At 37.6% G+C, this 17124-nt stretch overlaps 2 protein-coding genes across 2 annotated transcripts in view; both read left to right on the forward strand.

Moving 5' to 3' along the window:
- The first annotated feature begins 341 nt into the window (after positions 1–341).
- Positions 342–2050, forward strand: LOC134295469 (uncharacterized). The gene is made up of 2 exons (XM_062968145.1): positions 342–1582; positions 1667–2050. Exon 1 carries the CDS (start codon positions 369–371, stop codon positions 1479–1481), a length of 1113 nt encoding a protein of 370 aa, XP_062824215.1. The 5' UTR covers positions 342–368; the 3' UTR covers positions 1482–1582; positions 1667–2050.
- Positions 2051–2284: 234 nt separating this feature from the next.
- Positions 2285–17124, forward strand: part of sptbn5 (spectrin beta, non-erythrocytic 5) — a 108766-nt gene continuing 93926 nt past the window's right edge. The window contains exons 1-6 of the mRNA XM_062967166.1: positions 2285–2443; positions 4403–4560; positions 7431–7659; positions 13048–13682; positions 15401–15539; positions 16340–16572. Of these exons, the coding sequence (XP_062823236.1) occupies positions 2285–2443; positions 4403–4560; positions 7431–7659; positions 13048–13682; positions 15401–15539; positions 16340–16572 (1553 nt within the window). The remainder of the gene's footprint in view (positions 2444–4402; positions 4561–7430; positions 7660–13047; positions 13683–15400; positions 15540–16339; positions 16573–17124) is intronic.

The raw sequence follows: 17124 nt of genomic DNA on the forward strand, positions 1-17124 counted from the left end.
TTGTCCCTCTCTGTGATTCCTACATTAAAGACACAAAGCACTTCATTAATATCGTAGAAAATCTCAAAATTGAGGAGGACAGCATTTTAGTTACGATTGATGTCACCTCACTCTATACTAACATTCCACTAGATGAGGCTCGTACCATCATAGAGAATATCCTTCGTAGGAGAACAAAATTGCAACCACCTACACATTTCTTGATGGACCTGTTAGATATAGTACTGGAGAAAAATTATTTCCGTTTTCAAAACCAATTTTACTTTCAGACCTTCGGTGTCGCTATGGGGAGTCCGTTAGCCCCATCGATTGCCAATCTATTCATGGCACATTCAGAAAACACTATATTGCTTAATCCATCTTTAAATATGTACTATGCTAATATAATATACTATGGCCGATTTATTGATGATATATTCATAGTATTTAAAACAACTGAGGCCGCAGTAGGATTCTCGAATTGGATTAACACTATACATACGTCTATTAAGTTTACCAGTCATCTCAACCTGTCACATATCAATTTTTTAGATGTTACTGTGTATAAATATCATAACAAACTGTTGGTCAAGAACTTCAGAAAACCATCAGATAAAAATTCTTTTCTTCATTATAACAGCTTCCACCACTTTGGTTTAAAGACCAATCTTCCATTTTCACAACTACTTAGACTAAAGCGTAACTCAAGCTCTAATGAACACTTCATTCATGAAAGCCTGACCTTAAGCCAGGAGTTTAGAAGTAGAGGCTATCCTAAACATGTCATCAAAAAGGCATTAATTAAAGCTGAAAAAACTGATAGAACCACCCTACTGAAAGAATCTGCTAAACCAACTAAAAATCAAATTATCTGGACACAAGAATTATCGCATTACTCCAAACACATAATCCAAATTATAAAAAAGCACTGGCATCTTCTTCAAGATATTTCAGGTTGTGATAAATTACCTATTTTTGGAAACAGGCGTACTAAAAATATTAGAGAATATTTAATCCATACAGATTTAATCACTCCCATTAGTACACCGAAGAGCACCCTGAGAGGCCATTATCCTTGTGGTCACTGTAAGTGTTGTCCTCAATCTTGGAAGACTAAGGAGATATATAATCATAGGAACAAAGTGGGCACCACACTAAAACATTTTTCTACTTGTAATAGCAGCAATGTAATCTACCTCTTGACATGTGACTGTGATCTCTGGTATATCGGAAAAACAACCAGATCCTTGAGAATCAGAATCTCTGAACATAAATCCAGAATCAAAAATTTATCTACAGAATCTCTTTTATATTCACACTTCACCCAATACAAACATTCATCTACCTCATTTAAATTTTGTGCTCTGGAATGCATCTCTCAAAAACCTTTCATGGACTTGGAAAAACTATTATCCCAAAGGGAAATGTACTGGATCTTTAAGTTTAAAACCTTTTCCCCTCAGGGACTTAATGAATCACTTAATTTTAGCTGTTTCCTTTAAACCTTCAAGTACTCTTTAAAAACCTTTGAATGAACCTCCAGAATTACTCGCAGTTGAAATCACCACAAGCAGAGTCACTCAGTGAAAGCATTTAGCACTATGTAAGTATAATACTGTTATATAGGTTACCTTTACTTCTGTTAATACTGCTGGTAAAATACTTGTTACTCTATGTTTTGTTTTAGATAGAAATTCATTGTTGCTGAGTTTAACAACTCCTGAAGAAGGGGTTTTTCCCTGAAACAGGGTCAAAAATACCCGGGACCCCTGTAGACTTGGGACTTTATTTGGACTTTACTTTTGAAGACTTTTTTGAGAGCGGTGCTCCATCATTATTTTCTTCAATCCAGTATACAGCAACACGACCAACCATCTGTTTGGAAGATATTTTCATTGACTGTATCCCTGAAGCCTATATATATTGGACCCAATACCAGACTTGAACAACTTTTGTGTTAGAGCTGTTGCTCCTTTTCATTTTGTTGGGTACGGCCAAATTGAGCTTTGTACGGGGAACTGTAACAATATATGTCATTTGGACACATTTTCTTTGTACATAGACAATCGTTTGTGTGTATAGCCACGTTATTTTTATCCCTGCTATAAAGATTTTAGAAGTCAGAGGATGACATCTGTCAATACTGTAAAAATGCCACTATCATTCATGACATAATTCACCGTGTTGTTGTAACATGCCTTAGAGCCATTTCAAACTCATAATGACCTAAGGCAAACCTATCATGCAATTTTCTTGGAAAGATTTGTTCAAAGGAAGTTTGCTTTTGCCTTCTTCTGAGGCTGATATGAGAGTAATCTCTGAGAGATATCCTTTGTATTCTCAGCAGATACGTGTGAAGTTCATTGGCCCCGAGAACATCGTAGATGGGGACCGTACCCTCATCCTGGGATTGATATGGATAATTATCCTCAGATTTCAAATTCAGTTCATCAGGCTCGATAAGGTAAATGTGTACTTTTATCCTTTTGTTCTTCTGAAGTTGAAGCAGATGTATTTCAGGAAGTAGATTTAGTCTATGAATTATGCTACCATCTTAGTTCTCTCAATTCTTCTGTAAGGTACTCCATGATCCTTTGCATAGTGACATTCCAGGGTAATAAGGTTATGTCTTTTAATTCTGCCAATTTCTTTCATGATTAACACTAGTTGTTTTTAAATTAAAAACTATTTATTTATTGTATCAGAAGCAAATGAGGGTAAAGTGGTAATGTATTTAAAGCACAAACGAAGTTTTAAAAACTTGGCATTATACTAAATGTCCTTTGATCAGTAGCTGGCCACTTGGAGTGCCTCTGGTGTTGCAATAAGAAGGTTCTCCATTGTGCATGTAGCAGGGTTCAGAGTGCATTGTAGCTGGTGGTCTGTGGTTTACTCTTCTCCACACTCACATGTCGTGGATTCCATTTTGTGGCCCCATTTCTTAAGGCTGGCTCTGCATTTCGTGGTTCCAGAGCGCAGTCTGTTCAGAGCCTTCCAAGTTGCCCAGTCTTCTGTGTGCCCAGGAGGGAGTCTCTCATTCTGTATCAGCCATAGCTTGAGGTTCCGGGTTTTAGCCTGCCACTTTTGGACTCTCATTTGCTGAGGTGTTCCTGGGAGTATCTCTGTAGATCTTAGAAAACTATTTATTGATTTAAAACCTTGGTGTCAGACCCCTGGCAGCAGAGCACCAAGAACCATACACGGAGGCCAATCTCTATCTAATATCTTTATTGAGGAAATATATAAAAGCAATAAAAACAAGTGAAGAATATAGTTCAGAAGCAGACCTTTCAAATGAGGTCAAATATAGTCCAAAAATGTATTGTCCAATAAATGATATTAGAGTTCAAAGTTCTTTATCCAATACCGAAACACACACTATTGGCAAGCAATAGTGTGGGGGAATATCTGAGTCTCTGGAGTCCTAGGTAGCTTGACAACAAGGCTGGAAACAAGGCTGGATACAAGGCAAACAATGATTCTTGGAACAAGGTCCGTGGTTAAAAGCAAGCGAGGCAAGTCTTGATTATTTAATCCGGGAAACAAGGAACTGGGGTTACGAAGTCCACACACGATCTTACTCCTGAAGCTGCTCTGTTGACTCCGCAAAGATTCTCCCGCGTCAAGCACCTATATTGGGGTCTCGTTTTCCCGCCAACAATCTCTTTCCCTAGAGAACGAGAAGCGAAACCCAACTCTATCCAGATGCAAGACTCCTTAGAATTTCCCAAGGGAAGCAGGCCTAATCAGCCTGTTGTTTGGCAGCAATCCGTAAACTCCTGCGATTTTGTTCTCTGACTCCTCTGTCTCTAGAGTAAGATTCCCTTCTGGGAAACGGAGGCGAGGAATGCCCAAGGTCTGTTTTACTGAATTCTTGGGGACAAACATCAACATCCGGCAGGTGAAAGGACTCCGGCTCTTGTTGAACCGGCGAAAACCCCATGTTTTCGTCTTCATCTGCCACGATGGCACTAGGAGCAGGACTACAAGGCCCATGAGGCATCACACTTGGCGTGCTGGGTGATATCTGAACAGGGGATGGGCCGGAGATGTCACTGCCTTGCTCCTTTCATTATTGGCTTCTACTTCCTGGCAGATGTCAGGTGCTGCAATACCAGCTAAACAGTATAATTTTCCAATGGTGTGGAGAATAGACATCCTGTGATAATGCGGCATGTCTCATTAAGAGCCACATCCACTGTTTTAACGTGGTGAGATGTGTTCCACACTGGGCATGCATATTAAGCAGCAGAGTAGCAAAGCGCAAGGGCAGATGTCTTCACTGTATCTGGTTGTGATCCCCTGGTTGTGCCAGTCAGATTTCATATAAAAAAGAAAATTAAGAACTAATTTATGCAGTAATTCAGCTATATATTACCATGGTCTTTGACTTCCCCACTTGCCTCCGCTTTTTTCTTTTTAGGAGGAATTTGGTTCTAGAGCTGAAGTCCTTTCTGCCAATGATGCCCTACTGGTCTGGTGTCAGTGTAAGACTGCTAGCTACTCCAATGTCAGTGTGAAAGACTTTTCCCGAAGTTGGAATGATGGGCTAGCTTTCAATGCACTCATTCATGCTCACAGGTAAATGAAGGCAAACACTGAACAGGGGCATCTCAAACTTTTCAAAGTGTTTTGGTCAGCTGGATGATATATGGAAGATCAGAAAAGGGCAGTAAAGAAAAAACTCTTTTATCAGAAATAGTGGCAATATTTGGGTCTTTTTCATTTGAAAGTAAAGTCAATGGGATGCATGGAATGATAAAGGTTTCTGGTGGGGATAAAGTGGGTAGAGAAGTATTTTTATGTCTCAGAGTCATTTAATGAAGCCGAATGTCAAGAAATTAACAGAGTCCAAAGGAAGCATTCTACTCCTATAGTGCTTGCTGCTTTGCATTATAGACTTTGCTCAAAATGCAGAGATGGCTGCTGATTTGAATGACTCGCAAAGGGAATAAAAAGGTATAGTGAATGAGATTACCAAGGACTATTAGTTCCTCAGACTCTTGTTTAGCCACTGTAGAAAATAAAATGCTGGATCAGGACATGATAGACCTTTGTTTTGATCTACAAGTATGCATGAGGGTATATATGCCAAACTGTGATGTGATATAAAATGCATATTTATTGCATGCATTCATAAGTGTAGTATATATTAGATTTCAATTAGTCAGAGAAAATAAAAACAATAAGCTGGGCTTTTTTTTAATTCAACCTCATAGACCCCCTTAAGCCTTTCTACCTGGTTAAGAACTGCTGTTTTAATTGAAAAATTGTGTTGTTCATGTCAAACCACTAGAGGGTACCTTTGGATACTTGCTTCTTTATAGCAGAATGGTTATCCTAGCCATCAGATTTCCATTTAAAAAAAATGTTTCAGAAACGACTTGAGAACATACTGCAAGTCGCTTCTGGTGTGAGAGAACTGGCCGTCTACAGAGATGTTGTCCAGGAAGCTTATCTCATGTCTGCGCAAGCTAGAGCTGACAGACGGGAACTCCCCCATCTCACGACAACCATGGCAGTTAAAATAGTGTCAAACTATATTCGTTCTACTGAGTAGATGCACCCTTTGTCAAATTGTTGTAGCGCAGAGGACTAAAGGGATCCTGACCAAAGGCACATGATTTAATGTCATAGATTTGAGCCACCTTTCTATTTTCTTTCTGTCTGTGCCGAGAAGAAAGTGGGCTTTATATTCACAGTAGTTCACATGAATTTTTTCATCTTAAAGGTACAGCCATATACACACACAATTTTATGCCATGTAAGAAATGTTAGAGTGGGGGAAAGGAAGCCACTTCCAACTGTGCAAATATAGCCAGCTCCTGCCCATCATACCTTATTCCCAATTCTGAAAAATTTAGTAAAGGATTATTTGATACTACACAAAATTAAGTTTAAACTCAAACATCTAATCAACAGTAACTTTGGAGACAAAAATATTTGTAAATTAATGTTCATTTTTAAAATGTTTTGGTAACTTTTATAATAAGCAGAAGTTGTAACATTGACGAGCCATTGTTTTAAAAGCTACCACAAAAGTGTAGTTGCGACATTAATTTGTAAACAACATGCAGCTACACTGGGGCAAAATCAATTAACATCAACTCTGATAGAATTTACCTCCATTCAAGTTTCTTTATAAACTATTGAAATGATATGCTGGACTCCAGGCTCTCAAACAAAATTTTCCTCTAGTTTCAGCAAAATTGTGAACTCACAACATATTGATTAACCCTACCTCAACAGGGTGCCATTATGTATTATCATATGGAAAGTTAAATGTATGAAGATACTCTGACAAGTAAACACAATTAATCCTGTTGCCCTGGGTTATTTTATCAGTTAATAGATGTATCAGCAGTAGTATCTATATCTTATCTATATCTATATCACCTACTCTACACCCTGGCGATGTTTGGAGGGGGATGGATCAGGCATGATGGGACTTGCATATGGGAGTTGTAGTTCACCTGCACCCACTGATCGCAGCTGACATTAGATTTTGGAACACAGGAAAACAATGCCTTTCTCAAATGACCCAGGCACTGCCAGGTCCCCAAGCTAGTATTAAATAATTTTGAAAATGCTAATTAGCCATGGGGAAAACCGGCTTTTTGGCACATGTGTACAACAGATGTACTACTACTTTGGTTTCCTCGTTCCTGCCTCCAAACCCTGGAAATTACCATTTTAAGGCTTTCTGGGAATTCTCATTTTGAAACTCCTGCTCCACACACCGAAATAAAGCTAGCCATATGGACTGTGTGATACCTATGTGTCAGATATATCAAGTTAATGAAGATCTGTGCATTATAACTTGTTTCTAAGATGCCTGAACCTCACTAAACATACTGAGATCCCCTATGAATAAAGCTTGCCATTAAATATTTATAATCAGGTTGGCATAAAAACAAGAATAATGATGCAGGAGATTAAGTTACTTTGAGATCCATGTTATACTCGCCAATTGTTCAATAAAGTCATTCTCAGGTTTTCTTGGGCAGATGTCTACTATTATCACTTCCTTGTAATTCCAGTCACTCCATCTGAATATGCCAGAAGAAGAAATTGGGAAATTCCGTTCCTTTTGATAAGATATGTGCTGTGTTTGATTCTGCCTTAAATGGCTTCCAGTCTATCAAGCCATTGCATGAATTTCTGTGTATGTAATTCTGAGAATCAGTGCTTGAGTTTGCTCATTTTTCTCCTCTATCTTGTTCCTTTTCCCTCATACATTGGGCCCTATTTGTTGTATGTCTGCAGGAAGGGACTGCCTTGTTTGTTAGTTTAATAAATATAGGTTTTCCTGGAAGTTCTTTTGGTATGAAATACATTAAAGAAATTATGGTGAATTGTAAAGTACTGATTGAAGAGGCAAAACCATAAGGGTTTATATCCACTTTATTGCATTCTCTCAGATGTGTTTTTCCTTTCTTCTGCCTGTCCAGGCCTGACCTCATCCAGTACAGCTCTCTGAGGCATGATCAGCCCATCAGTAATCTAAATAACGCCTTCACTGTGGCTGAAAAGCAGCTGGGAATCATGAAACTGTTAGATGCAGAGGATGTGGCAGTGCCATTTCCAGATGAAAGATCTATCATGACCTATGTGTCATTCTACTACCATTATTTTTCCAGAATGAAGCAGGGCCAGACTGCCCAGAAAAGACTTGCTAAGGTCAGTAAATTGCTATTCAGTAATTTCTTTCCCTAAGTAAAAGAAGAACAATTTTAATATACACAGGCAGGGGATAATATTGGGTTATTTAAATAGGCTTTTAACAGTGATTACTTAACCTTTCGGATACAATTTATGATAGCAAGTCCCTTTTAGCTCAGAGGAATGACTGTGTTTTATTCTAATGCGCACTTATTGTATTATTATGTTGTAAGCTGCTCTGAGTCCCCTGGGGAGAGGAGGCAGGATACAAATAAACATTACTACTACTACTACTACTACTACTACTACTACTACTGTTTTCATAGGAGGAATGAAAAGCAATCTAGGTTTTTACATTCTACCCCAAAAAATAAAACTATGAAGGCCTAATATAAAGGCTTTCTAAGAGGGAGCTTAACTGAAAACTCTTCCACAGTTTTTGAGGTCTGTCTTCTAGTATCTGGGGGATATCCTTAGATCCCTCTCCTTTATTTTAATGTGCCATAGCCAGTGGTAGCTAGTGTTTCCCATGTCATGGATATGGTTGTGGTCTAAACTTTTAGAGAGCTATCAAAATGGCTGAATCTGTTTGGTAAGGTACATTGGACAGCACATTGCACAGTTCCTCTTACTGTTGAGATTAAAATTTGGAGTGTGTTTACTATCCCGCTGACATGGACTACCAAGCCTAATGGATAAGACAAGGCCTTGCCAGCTGAAAAAACTGTATGTTCCTTCACAGCACTAATGAATCTATAGATAATATAGCATTACACAATGCCTTCTTTGGGAAGTCTCCTCATAGCGATATTGGCATTATATAGGTACATAAGGTGTGGAACATTGTTCAAGCCATGCATTATACTACAAATGACCAAACAAATCATGTTTTGTCTTCCTTGTTTCTGGTTTGTTTCTTTCCCAACACCTTGTTTCAAGATAGGTAACTGAGAAAACAAGCAGGAAAAAGCCAGAGTTGTGGGCATGGGCATCATAATAAGACATGTCTTAAACAAACCAGACTATAGCAAGTTGTAAATCAAACTAGTTTGTGCTGATTAATAAACCATGTTTTATTAACCATGGGTGTTTGCACATCTGAACAAGACAAATTTCAACGAACCATACACTATGATTTGTTGTGGCAGGCAAACAAATCATTTATACCAGTCAAATGTGGCAGAAATTATATGAGTATTTTACTACAGCACAAAATTGTATGTTGACATACTACCTCTAAGAGAGCCATAAGACGGGTGCCTGTTATGTAAAGCCTAGATTTCTTTGGAAGGAAAGGTCATTCAGGGGCAATAGGGTAGTCTCTGGATTGTCCTTGCCAGTATCAGTGAAGTGCTTGTGTGTTAATGCATAAGATTAAATTGTTGAAACATCGATGATGTGTATGTGTGTGTATGTACGTGTGTGTGTATATATAGGCAGATACTTATTCTAAATGCATCAGGTTAGGAATTAATAGATCTACTGATTGGGTCTCTAATTTTTCCTTTTCTAAGTTTATTCTATCATGCTTACACATCAATTTGTGGATTTTTAAAAAAAGCATGCATGCACATTACTAAGCATCTTTGTAAACATTTATCTTAACACATACACCTCTGTACCCAATTTTGTCTAACAGCTGCAGAATGTCAAATAATTTCCCATGATACAATGTCTTCCTGCATGTTTTTTTTTTTTTGCTTCAAATTTGTGGACGCATTTTCCACAGATTTACCTTTTTGGATAAATTGTAATCATTTTGTTTAAATTTTGATTGGAGAACTACGTTGCAAAATTCAATGACTGGGTGCCAGTCATTTTAGTTTGTGTTTGGAAGTGGTAATAGGGGAGATTGTCTTTAAAGTGTGACCTGAACACATTTCTCACTCACACAGTATGGTTCCTAGCCTAAAATGTTCTGCACTTATTTCTCAGTATCCTCACTGGTGCTCCCTCTTACTCCTTGTGCTCCTCCTTTTCTCTTACATGACCTCACATTCCAATTGTCTTCCAGTATTCATTCTTGTAGGAGTTGCTATGTCCTTTTTCCTATACCTTCCTTCCTGGCTACATTGGAAGACATAAACAAACAAAGGGAGACATGGTAATCTCTCCATGACCTCAGTCATTCTTAAGAGGCAGCTCTGAGTTCCCTAATAGGATTGCCCCTGGGAAGCCTTCCTTGTGTCAAAGCAGCCTGAGCAATAAGACTAGCGAGTGAGCAGCAATGCAGAGGGAATCCATGCCGAAAGGTAAACCTCCCACCTCCCACCCACACCAATGACCATGCACTTACTAGGATCCTTCAGCGAAAACTGGGTGCGATGGCAGAACATACAGAAAGGAGCCTTAATGCCCCGGTCAGCTTTTCCTGCACTAAAGGTTGGTGCTGCTCTTTCACTCCTATTCCACTGCTGGCGTTCGTGCCTTCTTTGTTGCATGTTCACTCAGGAAACAGATAACAACAGATTAGCGCATACAGATCACTAGTCTTTATTAGCGTCAGCAACTTTCTTATTAGCTTACCCGTCTGCTCATAGAAGGAAACAGTTATGGGTTGAGACATCATTGAGTGTTGCTGAGCAAGAGACCTAGGCAGTTTTTTTTTTATTATGCCCCTGGCTTTTTGTGTGCAGGAAGTTTTTTGTAGTGTTAAGTGTTTCAGTGTTAGCTCTTTCAAAGAGAAGATTAAGAAATAGAAAGCAAAAATAACAAAGAAATAAGAGGGGAAGAGAAAGATCATACATGTTGTTGCTATGTGCTTTTAAGTCATTTCAGACTTTTGGAAGATGAATCTATCACAGGGTTTGGCCAAGGTGAGCAGTGGGTTTCATGGTCAAGTGGCAAATTGAATCCTGGCTTCCAGAGTTGTAGTACAATGCTCAAATCACTAAACCATGCTGGTTCTCATACAGGTACATACACATTAATGGTTTTATGTCAAAAACAGTTCCATGGAATTCCAGCACCACATTAACATGTCTCACTCACTCAATAGACCAGTAGAACCACACTTTCTCTGGATGCCCTGGAATAGATACATCTGGGATAGTCCTCTGTAGATAGGCTGTAGAAGGAGGCTTGACTAAAGTAAGCAAAAATTGGTGATGGGTGAGAATTTCAGTTCAGTTTTGGTCAAATTCTATTCAGAATTTACCAAATATTATAGTAACCCATTATGGAAAAAATGTAACTAGTTTATGTTCAAAAGTGTGGCAATAAATTTTACACTTAAATGAAGGGCTCAAATATATTTGGGGAAATTGTGGATTATTGGCCTTTAGACACCAGAAGAAATTACATACTGTGGAATGGGGGTTCGTTTGCACATCATTGTTTAAGTGGAAATACTCAGCAGGTGAATAATATAAGAACACTGTCAGGATGTGATTGATTACCCTTTTTTGTTTGGTAGGAAGCTTGCAGATCCCATTTCTAAATGTCAGAAGTATAATTGCAGTTAATTCCTTATTTTTTTATTTTTTTATTTTTTTTTGGAATCTGCCCTCAGTCCCCTTGTGGAGATAGGGCAGAATATAAATAAAGCTTATTATTAAAATAAATTTCTCTGATTTCCATTATGGTTGTAATGTAATGAAAGACAGTTTCTCATTTTCAGTTTATTTAATTAATTCAATAGTTAATTAAATTGAAATAACTCAGTTTAACTATTAAATGTATTTGTTAATAGTAATAGATAAGTATATAGTCTTAGTGTTTAGGGAAGTGGCTTGTAGCATGATTTGTTTTAAAAGTGCAATTAAAAGTAATTAAAAAGTAATATCTTAATTATTTAGGAATAATAAGATTGTAAAAAGATACCTTTAAAATATTAAAATATCAGTAACTTACTACTCGGGAGAATTTTAATTGTAACTATAACTAACTGCTTATTAAAACTAACTTTCAAAATTCTGCGAGTTTTCCCCCTTTCTCTTTGTCCCTTGGCTCCCTCATCTTTAAAATTCCTAAGTTGTGGCTAAAATGTGGTATCCTCAAATCCAAAAATTCCAGCAAAACACAACATCCAAAATCCACTTAGCACATGCATTTGACCACTTAATATGCCAATAAAATTCTGATATGTGTTCATAAAAGATGACCAATTGTAAAGTAGCCAATAAAAATATATGATCAAAGGGAAGGCAACATGGTACCTTCTACACAACCAAACTTATAAATGCCATCAGGTCTTAGTTCTTGTGTTTGAACTCACTTGGGTCCTTTTGCACCAATTATAGTTCTATGATTCCACTTTAACTACCATGGTTTCATAGCACTTAAAGTTCCATGATACACTACCTGAGTACTTTCTGGGCTCTGTACTACTTCAAATTGACACCATTAGTAATCTTTCTGACACTGTATTACACTCAAGGATAAAATATGCCTGTTGTTTTTTCTTTCTTCATGGCTAGTGCATACTGTGAACTGGACAGTTCAGATCAGAGCCATGGAGAAGAAATACAGTTAGACTTCTTCTTCCATGGTCTGATACAAATCATTGGAAAACAATAACTGCTTTTAGGACAATACATTTATATTGAATTCAGGATCTCACATGTAAATATTATGTGAGCCTAAGGGCGGTTCCACACATACAATTATCCTGGGAACATTCGCATTTAAAAAATGCAAATGTTCCCAGATCCCCATCCACACACACCCAGAAAGTACATGCTTTCTGGAGTGGGTGTTCAGACATTCTCCTGGAACGTTCCAGGAAAACACCCGGACACTCTAATCCCCTCCTCAAAAGCTCCCCAAGTCCCTTTAAAAAGTAAATTAACTTACCGGGCCTCCATTAGAGTGGTCCAACAGTTCTCCTGTCAGACCACTCTAATGGAGAGGGAGGGAGGGAGAGGAAAGTGAGAGGGAGAGGAGGAGGAAAATAACTCCCCCCCCCCGCTCTCCTGGTGTGTCATTGCTACGTGCCAGGGGAGCTATTGGACCACTCTAATGAAGACCTGGCAAGCTAATTTACTTTTCAAAGGATTGGGGGGGGGGGGGGTTGGGGAGGGGTAGGTGTTCTCATGGTTTTCTGGACTAATTTAGTCCGGAAAACTGCGGGACTGCTGTCTGGACTGTAGTTCAGACAGTGGAAGTAGTGGGTTTATCCCGCACCTTCCTGGAAGGCATGGAATAAACCCACTAACAAATTAATTCACCACAAACCAGGGTTTGTGGTGAATAAATCCTTGTTTTCCAAAGATGTCATCTGGATAGCCTCCTTTTGGTGGCAGGAAGTCCCGCATTAATAAAAAAAAGGTATTATGCAAAAAAAAAAATTAAAGGGACTGTCTGGATGTGCCCTTAGATACCTTTTATGAAAGCCTGGTTTATGTCAGCCATAAAACTCTTCTACATGATATAAATGAAGCATTTCATTATTTTGTGTTTCTACAGATTGTGTTCTTCTTGAAGGAGACAGATGACTTGAAGTCTCAGTATGAACACAAGGTCTCTGACCTCTTGAAATGGATAAGAGTCAAAGTGAAGGAACTGGATGATCATTCGTTTCCCAACTCCCTGGAGGAAATGCGCCTTCTCATGGGCAATTTTAAGATCTTCCGCACTGTGGAGAAGCCTCCCAAGTACCGAGAGAAAGGGATAATTGAGGCCATTTTTTTCAACATCAGAACCAAACAGCGAGCCAACAACCAGCGTGTTTATCTGCCTTCTGAAGGAAGGACACTGAGAGATCTGGAAAAGGAATGGATCATTCTGGAGAAAGCAGAGCACAACCGAGGAAAAGCAATACAGCAGGAGCTGCTGAGACTCGAGAGAGTTGAACAACTAGTCCAGAGATTTCAGAAGAAAGCTGCTATCCGTGCAGCCTATTTGGAGGACATGAAGGAGATCATGAAGAAGCAGGAAGACTTGCAACCTAATAGTGTGGAGGAATTTGAGGCAGCCACAAGGAGGCTTGAGGCCATTGAGGGAGACATGCTTTCTCGAAACCAACGCTTCAAAGCACTCTCTGAGATGGCATTAGAAATCAGACAGGAGAACTACCACGATAAGATTCAGATTGCAAAAAGGTTAGTTGAAAAGGTGATGTCTGGTGTTAGTTCCTATTTATCAAATATGAGCACAGAAATATATCAGATAAGATCACCTGGAAAAAAGTCTCTTTACATTTATAAAGTTACAGATTTAAAAGATTATAATAATCCACAAAAAGAGAGAAATCAACTCAAATTTTATTTGTATTAAGGCAATGGCTATTGCAATGTATGAGTAACAGCCAAATAAAATCCAACAGCAAAGTTCCCAGCACATTTCAAGGAAATGCTCCATTGAGGGAAATACAGTAGAGTCTCACTTATCCAACACTCGCTTATCCAACATTCTGGATTATCCAACGCATTTTTGGAGTCAATGTTTTCAATATATCATGATATTTTGATGCTAAAATCATAAATACAGTAATTACTACATAGCATTACTGCGTATAGAACTACTTTTTCTGCCAAATTTGTTGTCTAACATGATGTTTTGGTGCTTAATTTGTAAAATCATAACCTAATTTGATGTTTAATAGGCTTTTCCTTAATGCCTCCTTATTATCCAACATATTCGCTTATCCAAAATTCTGCCAGCCCGTTTATGTTGGATAAGTGAGACTCTACTGTACCAAATATTTCAAGAATTTTTATTGGAGAATAGTAGGCAGTTTCCTTTATAGGTGATCTTTAATAATTCCCACATTAAATATGTGATGTAATTTCAGTCATGTAGTATTGGTACATTGTCAGTCTTTTCATATGTCTACCCAACAAGGTCACAGAGATCTAAAGATGTAATTCTTCACAAAGTTTATTCTCAAGGGAAGCAATGCATGATTTTAGCATTTTTCTTCTTTCAAGTAGTTTTTGAAACTTATTGAAAATTCAGCACTTATTTTGTGTAAAATTCACATGTGGATGTTTTGCAAAGGAAATATATAATTGTTTGGTGCAAAATTAACATTCCTGCATAAAAATACACCTTGCATTCCTGTGTACAAAATGATATTTCCTTTTGCAGAAAATGCTGTTTTCTATGCAATCACCCACATGTGAATTTTGTGCAGAAATGTGCAGAAATTTTATGTAATTTGTCCCAAATGATAGCATTTTCTGCAAGGATTCAGCTTTTTTGTGCAAGAAATAGTTATTCATAAAAATACAATTTCCTGTGTAACTACATGTAAAATAAGTCATGAGCAATGAACCTTTACATCACTCCAGGATTCTTTCTTTGGATAAAAAAACCATGTTTTTTTTAACAGTTTATCAAAGATTTTTAAGTATAATGTTCTATCTCTACCAAGAACTCAGGACTGCAACTGAAACTTTCACAATATCTACTTTATCTCATATTTTCTTATAAATCATGATCCTTATAAATTCCTTCAGTTTGCCAGTGCCAGCAGATGATTCTCAGCAGAGCTTTAAAAAGCCATTTTTGGACCAAAACTCCCAAAATCCTCATCCAGCATGCCCACTGGCATAGCCATGCAGATTGTCTACTGGCCATGGCAGCTGGGAGATTGTAGGAATTGCGATTCAAAATTTACTTTCCTTTGCTCAGGTGCAGAGAAGGTTTATGGAAACATATATATCAATAGTATCTAGACATGGACTAAATAAAATTCTGTTTAGAGCAACAGGGTAAGTAACAAGGGATTGCATTTTGGTGCCTTTCCTATGTTCTTTTTCACATGTACTGTGTCCATGGTTTTACAGTATATCATTTTTTTTCCTTTTCAAATCAGGCAAAAAGACATTTTACAGCAATGGAGGGATATTTTGAACGAGGTCAAAAGACAGAAACACTTTTTAAAAGACATGCAAGGAGTTCTGATTCTCCTACGAGATATCAATACCATTATGGAACAACTGAAAGGGCTGCAGGTATTTTACATTATGCATTCTACAGGTCAATGTTGATAGGCATGTTACTTTAGCAAAAAATTAAGGGCTGCCACTAATATCCTTTGACAAAAGAAAAGCTACTGTTGTTTTTTGGGGTCCAAAAATTGCAACATACATTTTGCATGGGCAAAATCATTAATACAGAGTTGATATTCCAATGTCAAATAAAGGTACAACATTTTTGCATTTCCCTGCGGTACTGGTCACAAAAATATAGATACATTTAACAACTCTGTAGAACCCAAACAATTTGTTCAATTTCTTTCCAGTTTTGTATGCCAGCATTTGGTTTACAGTTCTATTTTCTGAAAGCCAGCAATATGTAGAAAAAAGATATTATGCAAACAAAATTTTGTATACATGTATTTTATTTTAACTTAAGTTTCATTTGTGGCAAATATTTATGTGCATTCTGATTTCATTGCTAAGTGCAGCTAGGATTCAATCACTTCCTGGAATTTGATAGGAAGATCTGGACAAAAAGGCATGATTTATCAACAGTTTAAAATAAGGGCATGCTATTATCTGAGAAATTCAGCAGTGAGTTTATCACTACCATACCCTCCAACTGTCCTGATTTAGCAGGGACATTCCCGAATAATCCCACTTTTGCAACTGCTTTTAAATGTCCCAGTTTCTCTCTCCTCCTCTCAATTTCCCACTTTATTCTCAGTAATCATTGAGGAAAGCTGTCACTTGATGAATTGCCATCTGTACTCAGCTAGTGTTTGTAAGTAGTTGTGGAAGAAATCTATTCTTTTTTATTCTTTCAATTTCAGATTCTAGTGAATTCTCAGGATTGTGGTAAAGAACTATTGGAAGCTGTAGATCTATTGCAGAAACACAAATTGGTTGCTTCCCAAGTCACTTCCCTTGGAGAGACAATTAAGCATATTGATGAAAGAGCGGAAGAGACCATAAAGGGTAGATTGCTCAAAGCCGATGTGCTCCAAGCTAAACTTCGGATACTCCATCAGTTCTATCAAAACTCTGTGGATCTTTGCAAAACACGGTAAAATTATTTTGCTTGTGACTCAACAATAATACTGATGGACTATTTTGTATAAATAATACACATGTACAAACAGCCCTGATCTCGAGCTGTAAAGTGTTGGTCAACATTACTACAAGTCAAGTAGTGCTTATCCAAAATGCTTGGGACCAGAGATGACAGGGTTTCTTTTTAATTTTGTAGTATTTATATTTGAATAGAAGTGCATGGATATCTTGGAGATGGGACCCAAGTCTAATCACAAAATTCATTTGTTTCATATGCACTTTATACACATAGCAGGAAGGTAATGTTATACAAAACGTTTAATAATTTTGTGTACATTGAACCTTTGGATTTGGGAGTACTGTATTTTAGAGTTTGGTAAGGGATGCTCAAACTGTATAAAGATGTTCATATAAATACATTATACTCATGTATATCCGTGTATATTATTTCAAAATTTTAGTCAAAAAATCAAACCCCAAAAACCATGAAGATGTAACTAACTACCCGTGCTGATAACTGTACAGCTATGCAAATGTAGCGCTCTTCTACTTAACGGTGAAGATT

The sequence above is a fragment of the Anolis carolinensis genome, chromosome 1 (genome assembly GCF_035594765.1).
Source record: "Anolis carolinensis isolate JA03-04 chromosome 1, rAnoCar3.1.pri, whole genome shotgun sequence".
In the NCBI taxonomy this organism is placed as follows: Eukaryota; Metazoa; Chordata; class Lepidosauria; order Squamata; family Dactyloidae; genus Anolis; species Anolis carolinensis.